The 12,258-nt window shown below is 34.1% G+C and overlaps 1 protein-coding gene across 2 annotated transcripts in view; it reads left to right on the top strand.

Moving 5' to 3' along the window:
- The window catches only part of LOC109595403 (neurogenic locus Notch protein), a 98,548-nt gene that overhangs the window by 51,901 nt on the left and 34,389 nt on the right, over positions 1 to 12,258 (top strand). For both annotated transcript variants that reach the window (XM_049964048.1, XM_049964047.1), the window contains exon 5: positions 6,609 to 6,742. In XM_049964048.1, coding sequence (XP_049820005.1) covers positions 6,609 to 6,742 — 134 coding nt within the window. The remainder of the gene's footprint in view (positions 1 to 6,608; positions 6,743 to 12,258) is intronic.

Genomic DNA, 12,258 nt, shown 5'->3' with positions numbered 1-12,258 from the left:
AGTCGTAAATGAACAGTTGGGCAACGGGCGATTTTTAAGCACAGTTAATTTCTAAACAAAGGCCGTCGCCACTTATTTACAAATAACTTCTGTATATGGCCGGCAAGGAAACCTGGGTGCCTACTTTATTTCTCTATTGTATTCGCATTTTTTTCCTAAAATGGAACCTTGCAATTTCTAAAAAGAGGAAGTGAACAAGGGGACATTTCGCGAACAAGATAAAAACGCCTCCCTGTTAGTATAAAGGCCCGGAGTGAAGAGAAAACACGACACCGCGAGACATTGTTTGGGTCCCTTTATTCTGCCATGTGTGTGCCATATAAATAACGCCTTCAAGATACACTTCGTGACCGGTGGCTTCATTACTTCTATCCGCACAAAAACTGCGACTCCTATTTTCTTGTTTTTCCCATTTTTTACAAGAGGTGGTTCTGGCAGTCGGGGGATTTGTTTCGACCGTTATCTCGGCGTACACAACGGTGTTAATCCTGATAAAATGTATATTTTTGTCTTAGCCTACCGAATATGGTGGGCACTGAAGAAACTTAATGGCGCTTGAGATAGAAAATTGGATTGTAAATGTGTAGGTAATCTCATAATGGTCGGGTAGAGAAAGTCAATAAACTCAATATTTTTCAATGACTGTAATAACATTATATATATGCGGTAACCGATGTTTATTACAAATAAAGGGTGATTAGGCAAAGAAGATTACAGAGCCGCATTTAATTAAGAAATTGAATATTAATCATTACTTACTGTACCGTTAACATGGATTGCGCTTCCATGTAACAAGATAAAACAAAAATAAATGACCACAATAAAAATAAATTTGTAAGCCTTTTTGTGTTTTGTAATAAGAATCCATCAATAAAGCTACGTCTTTGTCTGTACGTATAATAAATGTGGTGGTTGAATGATCACCTATTATTTATAAGCCTCCATCTATCTCTTCTGAACTAACTGAACGACAAACGACAGTGCCGAATGAATGTCAACAATCTCGAGCGTTGATTGCAAGAATCCCATTATAATCGGCATAGAAAGTTCCATACGAATCCATTCTACAAGTGGTCACGACCAATCTCTATTAACGACGGCATTGTTGGTTCGCCGTAATTATCGCGCTACCGTTGCAATCTGACACCGGTGGACCAACTCTCCCGTTGACATTGCATTCCGTGCCGCAGCTTCCAGTTAATAAACCTCGTCGTTTCGTCTATCTTGAAGGAAAACGCCCACCTGGACCGGGCAAATCGATAACTTTCTTCAGCTAGACAGTGTGAGAAGAAAAAAGATCCGGGATTAATTGCTTTCTAACAATGATAACGCCACCATGGTTTTATTGCCAATTAAAAAGTGCACTTATAACTATATGTTTAACCATTCAGAACTTGCGAACTCACAAGTAAAGTGTAGTAAAACTGTCCGGAATAAGAAATTATTAATGGCCAAGTCTTAAATAATGATTTATTTCGATGAATCGATATTTTTCCACCTAAATAATAAAGTATTAGTACATCTGGTGTGTTGTGCAATTCAAATAATGTTTAACTATTAATGATCACATTACTCGTAAAATCCGATTTCCGTCTCAGCGTAACTGGACGGCGAATAGCTACATTAAAATGACATACGGTATGTTCAGTTTATCAAGATAATTTTCATTCAATTATTTTAAATCTTTAGATTCGTGTCAATTATTATTGTAGGCAGATTATCAGTGGAAAAAACATCTATATTAACACCCAATTATATTAATTTAAATTCCTGCCACCAGGTTTTCAATTAAAAACATTCCATCAGGATGAATGTACAATTTAAGCAAGCAGAAACGTCAGATTTAACGTCAGTAAATTTTTAGTTAACCCACTTCTTCCTGCACTAATGTTCAAGGCCTTTGTATCAGACATTAATCACGAAGATAAATGTGTTATTCGGTTTGGGAAAACTTTCAATTAATCACTACCGTTTATAATATCTTAGCTGATAATTAGACAATAAGATGAATTGCCCAACATTGTCTTCCGATTAGAATTCTGCCGTTAGATGAAACTAATACGGCTGAAATTCGAGTTGTGTGTTTCCTCAGGTTTACCTTAAATTTTATTGTTATCCACTGTATTTAATTATATTGACAGTGAAGGTATCGATTACAACAAAATCTCAGCTGGAAATCAAGTTTGTAATTAAAAAAATACAACTATTTGAATTACACAAGCAGCTTGATTAGTCCGAATAGATGTGGCACTGTTTTACTACATCAAACACAATAGATCCAAATCAGTTTCTAGAACAGTGATGAGTGATTCGCGAATCGAACAAAGGTGGCATCTCTCATTTTAGTGACGTGAAAGGAGTCCGATTTCGAGCACCTAACACGGTACTGTTCATACACAGCCTATTCAATTGGCAAGCATAGTGGACCATTGACTGGCGTAATGGCGCACTTAAGGCACAACAGAGCGATGAGAGATAAAACAAAAGGCCTGGAACAAGCGAAAGACACGGAGTATTGTACTAAAATAACCGGTTGCCGCGGACACAAGTGGTCTTTTCAGGTCCCTCGGTCCTGACGAAAACCGGAACCATTAGACTGTTGGGTTATATGATGACCCATAAGGTCGCATAATGGGAGTGAATGCCAGGGTTCACGCTGCCGTTTCGCTGTATTGTGTAACAGGTACGATGCTCTCTATGTCTTCTGGGAAGCCGTACCGGCGGAACGCGATGGGAAAATCGGGTGCTCGTCGCGGACATTCCGAAATTATTAAAATGGTACGTGACACACGCGGGAAGGAACGAAGACATCTCGTTGTCGGCGACGGCTTCTGGTTTTTGGGGCTTTCCGAGAAAAATGTAAATAAAACAAAAGGGTGGCACTACCGTAACAATGAACGAAGTTGTGTTGCACCACACGACCACGCCCAGTCCGTACCGTACGGAACGAAAATCGTATGCCATTGCTTATGGAAACAATGCATCGAATATAAAATTCAGCTATCGTGAACTGATATGAAAAGTACAACCATCACGACATACCCATAGGAACAACAACGCGAATACGGCAAAGAGTATTGAACAAATGATTTTAACCTTTCAATGGCATTCAATTGTGTATCCATACGAATATCTTGACAGTTTGATTACAATCTAAACAACCAACCAATATACTTATTACACCTCAGTGCCGTGTAAATTTTCATGAGTTATTCATATAAGCGATTCACACATGCTTTACACCTTTCACTACAAATAAGATACACAATTTGTAATGCAGCCCGTAACACAATAGTTATGTGAAACGTCAATCAAAACCGCGTAAAAAATATCTCGATAAGAGCCGCCCGGGCCGAACACACATCCACTCGTACTGGTTCTCAATGTGCATTGTAATTCGGCTTTTATGTTCCTTGCAGATACAAACCTAAATGCAATTTTAATAGAGTGAATTATTTCGTTACATAAAATGTGAGAGCCACTAATCTCGTTTTGTTGCCTGTTATGTAATAAACGTATTATGGATTCTTGATTAATTACTAATTAAGTTAATGGAGTTTTTTTGGCAAGCCATTTTCTACCGGTGCGCCGGTAACCGATCAAGATACCAAATTAGTACTGCGATAAACTCAACACTTAACGTTTGATGTTTTGTGGCAGTACCTACCTTATAATTTTGCAGTATTAAAATAATCAAGTTTCAGTGTTTTATATGTCTTTTAAAATATTTGCGAAAATATTATTTCAAATTATGTCTGATTCAAGAATAATAATTAAATCATCCATCACAATTTTCTTCAATTCTTTTTGGAAAGACTTTTAACTTTATTCTAATTATCAGCCATCATCATATCACCTACTTTTCACATACTATGTATGTAGTATTTCAAATTTATATAATATTCAATTATTACCTTCATAATAGTACCAAAAAAGTAGTACTTACTTGTCACCTTTTTAGTAGTAAACCTTCATAAAAAGTAGTGACAAAACTACAACTTTAAAAATTTTTCTTTGAAAGATTAGCCATATGAAGAACAATAAATTGGTGATTTAGAAATGTTTTTCCATTATGTGCCTACCTAAGAGTAGAAGTAGAAGTTATTTCTTGTACACCAGTGTTCAGTAACATAAAACTGATTTAGAAATGCCAACCTCGTGTTGGAACAAGCAAAAACCTTTTTTTTTTCATTTGAACAGACATCCCACCGTGTGCCATTCCGGGAACTAATAAGTCCTTTTGCTTGCGCAAATGGAGGAGACTTCTACTATTTTCGTATCTTGGCCTCCGTTGGTTTTTCTTCTAATAGCGACGGACACGGAGCGCATTTTAATTCGCGAAAGTGATCTGCCCGGTCGATAAGAGCGGATAGTTTTATAGGCCTGTCGATATGATGTTCGATCTTGCAATGCATCGCATACACGGCAACCAGATGCAATCATTTCAATAGGTTCGAGTGGAACAGCAACAAATGTAAAATGTCGTACCGGTACCACCGAGAAGTTCCCCTGCCGGCACCGGTAGGAAACCACGTTACGAACGGACTAAATTAAGTACGTTGATCAAGTGGAGGATCTCTTCCGAAGTGAACATTGTTCGGTAGTCGATGCGAGAATTGAATAGACGTGACGCGGAGTGATTTTTGTCCTTCGGCACAGCCATGTGTTCGAGTCACAATGGCGTCGCCTCGAAGAATTTTAGTTTATTAGTATGTAAATATTCATGTGGCTCGGGATGGTTGGTGGCTTCTTTTTCTTGTGTTTGCTTTGGCAATTAGAGTACTTAAAATTCTTATCGAACGGCCGACAGAGCAACTGGTTTGACCACCGTGCATATCTCTCCGGCTTACAAAGTATCTTGTAAAATTATTATGGATTTGTTGGAGATCCCCCGAGAAACTGATTAATGCTGTTTTATGCCGAACGGTCTGATGGGATTTCGCGTTGCCATTAACAATTGTCTTAAAATGTACAAGAGTGCCATTCCAGTTTCAGGCTGGAAAAGATGAAAGGGAATGTCATTGACATGCCCGCCATATCGCCGACCAAAAGAGCCGTTGATTGTGCACAACATTTTTTAACATACCTCTCTCTCTTAAATAAAAACTCTCCTTGCTATTAAGTAATTATTTTTTTTTTAATTATCATATAACACAATATTAGGCACCCGTTTAACTTTAAAATAATTACTATTATAATCAACATTTTAAAAGCCATACGAAAAAAATTGTGTGTTCTTCGAACCGAAGATCAACTTTCGTTTTGACCTCTTCTTCAGAATTAAACCGTTCATTACGTAAACAATTAGACAATTACATAAAAATAAATAATAGTGACATGGAGAAATATCTGGACCATATGATGGATACCATAGAATATATATATAAAAATATCTGGACCATAGAATTTCCCATGTAATATTTTAAAGCTTCCTTTCAGACTCTAATGCGACATGTGGTCTTGCGTTGTCATGATAAAGTAGAATACCTTTTTTGTTGACTAAAAAAATCCGTCTAAAAAAGTTTTTCATTGATCTCTTTCGCCTATTGATGAGTAGTCGAGGTATAAAAATAAAAGCTTAGTCCATCTTACATACAGTCACCAAAATGCTTTTGGATTAAAAAGAACTCTTTTAGATACTATTCCACCAGGTTTATCTGCCTTAATCTAGTGTCCAGAAGGGCCAGGATTGTCATAATCAACCCATTTTTCATTACATGTAACATTATTATAAATAAGAGGTCTCTTCCTAATGGTGAATTTTAATAACAAGTTGCAAGAGGATTTTGCAGAAGATAATGTTTGAGTAGGCTTCTCCAGGATGACCTTAACGTTCTTCTTAAATACATTGATAATTTATCTTGTTTTCCTAGCGCATTACGAGTACATGATGTTTCTGCTGTTCTCACATGATTTTTGAACTAATAGAACAAATTTTCTAGATTATAAAATTTGAATAACACCATTTTCAAGCCAAAAAAATGTAAAAAATATTCAAATAATATATCATATACAAATAAAAAAACAATTTAAAAATGTATTCAAATAAATTATATAATATTATTAAGTTTACTTGGTCATTGTCATTCTTGTGCTTAATTAACTTCCTTAGTTTACTTACGTACGATTATGTGTGTCCCCTGGCTTTGTGCCCACCATTGTGGCATCCCAGATGTAAAATATTAATTATAGTTGTTCCACTGCACATGACTTTTCTGCATTATTCAAAGCAAATATACATAATTACTATGCGAACTGTTGCGTTATTATTTATTGCATTTATCATTTGTCCTTTGTGTATTACATAAAAGCAAAGGCCCTAGGCAAGGCCGTTTTATTGAAGGAGATTTTTTCTCAAACGGAATTATGCCTTTTATATGAATAATTGAACCGGATCTGACAATATTTTTTTATTATAATTCGTATCAATCAATTATAAATAAACAGTGTCGCAAATTAATTATTGTAAAACTGCATTAATGACAGTTAATGTTTCTCAATAATTCTTAAGGTAGCGGTATGATACTTACTAATTACACACGCCAGTGCATTACATTGTAATAAAATTTATTGCCACTAGTTACTTACGGTATTATTTTTTTTTCCAGATGTAACTGCGAGGAGGGTTACACGGGGCAGAACTGCGAAAGCGCGTACATACCATGCGACCCCAGCCCCTGTTTGAACGGCGGCCAGTGCCGTCAAAGGGACAAACACTCCTACACCTGCGATTGTCCGAGCGGTAAGTTTTTTTGAGAATCTTAAAATTGCAATTAACTTTGCATAAAACACATGAACACCGGACGATGCCGTTCGCCAAAATCGTTTATCGTCCTCGGCTTACGGACGTAAAACGTCTTTATTCGATCGCATTTAATTCCCCCGCGGATTCTGGTTCTGTATTAATTGCGACGATCGTTTTAATTCCCGACATAACTTCTGTGGAAGGGAACGCATAAATGCGACGTTTATATTTAATAAATATCGGTTTTATTGGGCTAGAACACGGACGGGACGAAAAATTTCTTAATTAGGTTTGTGCGGGGATTATGAAAATGTGATGGGACATGTTACTGATGCACTTACTTGCGGTCGATATGTAAAAAATGATGTGCTAATTGTTGGTTTTCATGTATTTGCCGTTTTAATTATTGTGCGTGGGCTAATGACTTTAAATTCCTAAAATAGTTGATATGAACAGTTAGATATTATGCAGTTGATGTTTACTAGCTATTGTAAACAACGACGATTTATGTTCACAAAAATAATTTCTTTGTTTCACAATTCCATTTTGTGTGCATGTGGTCTTTTTTATTGCCAAATTGAAATACAATCTGAAAACAAATATTGTGGGCATTTTAAATTTCGCGAAATACATCTGTGTCAACTTATCTGTACAATAAACAACATCTGTACAATTTTTTTTTGCTAACTGTGGGAAAGATCCTTAGATATAGATAGATATCTTTAAGTTAAATAAAAATTAAAATTAATCCTAGACTTTATCTGAACCAACCAGATATTTCTCAACATATTTTTGAGTGGCAATCTAAATCCAAGCCCTTCCTGTTTATGGTCAGTTCTTGAAAATGGTTGGGTACAGTTTAAAAGTAATTGTTTAGATTCTTATTGTTTGTACGAAGCATTCATAGAAAAAAAATTGAAATTGGTCCTAGGTTTTTATCTCAACTAACACAAATATTTTGAAATAAACTTTCAACATATTATTTTTGAGTGGCAATTTAGATCCAAGTTCTTCCTGTTTATGTTAGTTCTTGAAAACGGTTTAGGTCTCAGTTTATCTTTCTGATGATTTAATAGATATAAATGGACGTTTTCGAAACTTATTTTGAATATTCTCATATAGATATTAAAACAAATTATTTTCAAATTATCAATACTAGTCATAACAATATAATATTTGTCAAATTCAAGCCTTTTTCCTGTGGGAAAGGTGCTTATATATAAAATGGTCCCAGGTCCCATTCGAATCAACTTAAAAAACATCTTGATTTTGAATGAAAAAAAAATTAATAAATTAAAACAAATTAAACTAAAAAATGAAATAAAATATTAATATTAGAAAGTTTATTTCAAAAAATTGAAATTAAAATAAAAAGAAAAATTTAAAGTAAATAATCTTCGACCTGACCATTTTCAGCAGAACCAACTTTCATGACGTAACGAAGCCGAAAATTAATAAATTTGCAGTAAACACTTACACTGCGTTTCTCGCCGTTCGACCACTCCCTTGCAATTTGTATTAGATGCACCTATCGACGTTTTGATTTCCGACTACATCATTCAATCACCGTCGCCATAATTGGAATTCGTGTAATCCTATAAATAAATATTAATTCCGTAACACTTAAACCACCATGGATCCCATTACCCCACAATAAGAAAACGGAGTTTACGGTGTCAGCTCATCAGGCGATTAATCAGGCGGATTGTGTGGTAAAAAAATTAATTAGAATTACGTCAAACATCAATATTATCAACAGACCCGTTTCCACAGAATCTAAAAAACCAAGGATGTGGTCATTAAATTAGTATGCATATTATATCATCGATAAATAACGTATATTATTATTATAGATGTCTGATACACAATTATTTCTTGACGGTGCATGAATGCCAGCCACACATACACACTTGAAGTATTACAAAGAAATGTTTGGATGAAGTACGTATATGAAAACTAACTAGACTCAACCTATAATTTGAAGCGTTTAAATGAATTGACAATTGAATGCCGTGCTGTCGGCGTTAAAGTGGCACTCCGAATTAAAATTCTCCACGAGTACAAGTCAAATATTATGTATGATTGTGGTTATTCTTTTATGTTCGATAAAAACGAAATAAAATAGACAATAGAAATCTTTGAGGTTTGAATTTGACGAACATTACATTGTTATGACTGGTATTGATCATTTATAATGTCTTCAATTACTGCCGAATTGACAATATCCAAAATGGGTTCCGACAACGTCCATTCTTGCATATTAAATCGTCTGGACTATGATTATCAATTGTATCGAAATCATACTGGATTAAGATGTCATTCTAAAAACAAAATGTTCAGAATTTGTTTTAAAATATCTAATTGATAAAATCTATAATCCAGGACCAATTTTTACCTATTCTTTATCAGTATCAATATGGACATTTTGATATTTTTTTTTGGATTTCCCAAATAGGTATCCCACATAGAATAATAAAACAATAAACCGTTTGTAGTTTGTTAATGTTTAAAACCAGCCTAAATGACCCGACCATTAGTGGCCATTCTATATAATAAATTAAGTGCTGTATTAGTACAATGGCAAATTGTACTGTAAGAAAAACATTCAAAGTTGTTAATTGCGTAACAATTATTTTAAACAAGAAATATGGACATATGTCGGATGATCTCATGGAACGCCACATTAAATCGTACAAACATCAAATAATTTGCGAGCCAGACAGACAATTAACGAACATTTTAGAGGGAAAACACATGTGACACAGACTATGAAAATTACAGATTGTGCGACCGGTAATTTAAATGATCTTGTTTTGCCACAACCTCATTCTCTCGTCGACGGCAACAAGTTTGCATGTTCGAACTGCATCAATTCCAGTCGAAATGATATGTAGAGTCGTTTTGCATATTCTGTTCCGATCCCACTTTTGTCGTACATTATTCCTTTGCTCATTCGTTTCGTTAATTGATGCTGTGGCAACCATTTGGGTGGGTTTATGGCTTTGGATTTTTCGACTTGTCGTTATTATTTAATAAGATATTATTTTATTAAGCATTTATATGTTTAAGTATAAAAAGTTAAATGTTAAATTGATAATAATTGTCATGTATTGTTAGTAATTATTGTGTATGTATTACTAATTACTGCGTTTATTACACACCCATAAAATATTCATTTATTTTTCGTTGTTGTTTCCAACATGTTCATTTAATAAATTAAACATTTTAACAATTAACAATTTAACATTTTATTTAATTTATAAGTTTCTTTCAATACAAAAGTCAAAATGAAAAAAAAACTTAACCACAAAAATGTCTGCCACATTGTGATATGAAATATGATTTTTATAGATTAATTAAATGTACAGAAGTAAAAAATCATTCTAGGATATTGTGCGGAATCGTATCGAAATCTTTAATCTCAAGAATCAGCTTAATGAAAAAAATATCCCGTGGATATGAAATGAATATTTTTCTTTCATAACAGACACCACCACTCCCCTTTTGTATTCAAACGACATTTCGCTTGTCATGACGATTGTGGCATTTAGACCTGCCTGACCCGAGGATTAAATATTGAACAGGACGACACAGGAAGGGCGTTGAAAATTTTCGTTGACGAATAACTTGAACGTGTTAAAATTGTTTGCATAAAATATCGATTATTCCTAATTAATATTTAATAATTTGTCTGCTTAATTGAATTCATTCGTCATCGCTAATTAAATATCAGATTGGATCAAGGCTGAATAAATATTCGGCGTTAACATTTGTAAGAAATGTTGTTTTCTATATTTCGTAGTTTATACGTATTTAATGAGTTTCAAATTTCTCTAGTAAAGAAATTTATCACAGTATCGATGTCCTGGGTAAAAACGATATTAATGCAGGTGCCATTATAATTACCTATTAAATCAATAGGAAAACCATTATTTGAATTTTAAAAGGCTACTACCTACACGTTGAGGCCCCGGCCATAATTTCTGACGGGGTAAAATATGATGCGTGTCAATTTCGTCCCGGGGTCCATATATTAAGCTTTTAAAATATCTCAGCGTGTTTAATTTATGCGTTTTGATAAATGTGAAATGGATATAAAGTTCAGGTTTGTAATTATTCTTCCTAGTGGATATGAATTACATTAAGTCTCTATTTATGTTGCCTACGAAATAAACGGATTGAATTAAATTAAAAAAAGTATATGTTGTAACAACACGCCTTTCTATAACAAAATAAAAAGGCAACCAATAAATTTTGCCATTTATACGAACAAATAACCGTTAATGTGGCCATATTGTAAATTATCGTTTATATTGTCATAATATCAAATGTAAAATTGTCTTAAACTGGCCATTCAGACACTATTTTATTGCCACGAAGAGAAGTACTCATCAATAATTTTTATAGCAACAATAAATCGCAATTACGTTTACCGCCGACGATAATAAAATACTATGGCATTATTCCTTGTATCCTCGGTCCATATACGCGAGATATCGCTCGAAAAAAACCGATTTATTCGATGTCATTCCTTGTGTCAAAATATGGTCAAACCCACAAAAAAATTCTAGTCGTAGAAAGCCAAGTGTAAATTTGTGACATTTAAAACTAATCGCAATCGGAACGATCTGGAGGGAAAAGGAGTTGGAGTTGGAACAACGGTATGGCACGTCTGGCATATAATTTACGGAAAGCGATCGCGATAATGTAATGAACGCGATTAAATTTATGAGCGTTCATTATGCAACGCTTTTGCGTTATGGCGTTGCTCCACTATTTATCTCACCATCAACATTTTTAAATTGGCACCCAATACTACACACAGGTGTTTGTTAAATGAGTGTTAATCTCATTTTTATTGATGGTCTAATTTCATAATTAATCATATTCGCTTTGACTGATGATATGTGAATCATTTTCGGTGCTGGTTTACGAACATCTGGCTTAAATTATGGTTTTGCGGGTAAACAACGTTTATTATAAATTGTCTTGCTGTCTAATTACCGAGTTGCGTGCAGTATGAATTTAAGATGTGTATTTATATTATCATTATTTGATCGTCAAGTTGAAGTAACCCAAATTTGTAAAGGTTCACCGCATTCTGTGACAGATTGCAATGGAATTTCGTATAAAATATGCAAGATTCCTCGTTAATTATAGCCATAAATGGTTTGATGTCGAAAAACCGGTACGTTTTTAATTACATGTTTGATGATGATCCGGGACAAAAAATCATACAATGTAGACCCGAATTTATGATATAATAATGACGGTTTGATTTATTTATTGATTCTTATGGCACACATATTTTTTATCTATAAAAAATATTGACCACTTTTATTGAATATTTATTTCAGATTATTCCTTATTTATTGATCAACATTTTTGGGCACGCCAATTTGAACTTTTTAAAGTTACATATTAAAGAAACAAACTGGAAATAAAATGGAGAATTGGAAAACATTTTTTAGTCATCAAGTTTGTATATTTTTTAAGTTAAGTAGTTAAATTAT

This window comes from Aethina tumida, chromosome 3 (assembly GCF_024364675.1).
Source record: "Aethina tumida isolate Nest 87 chromosome 3, icAetTumi1.1, whole genome shotgun sequence".
Taxonomy (NCBI): Eukaryota; Metazoa; Arthropoda; class Insecta; order Coleoptera; family Nitidulidae; genus Aethina; species Aethina tumida.
Note: the sequence above shows the minus strand (reverse complement) of the source record. Positions and strands in the feature narration are given on the sequence as shown.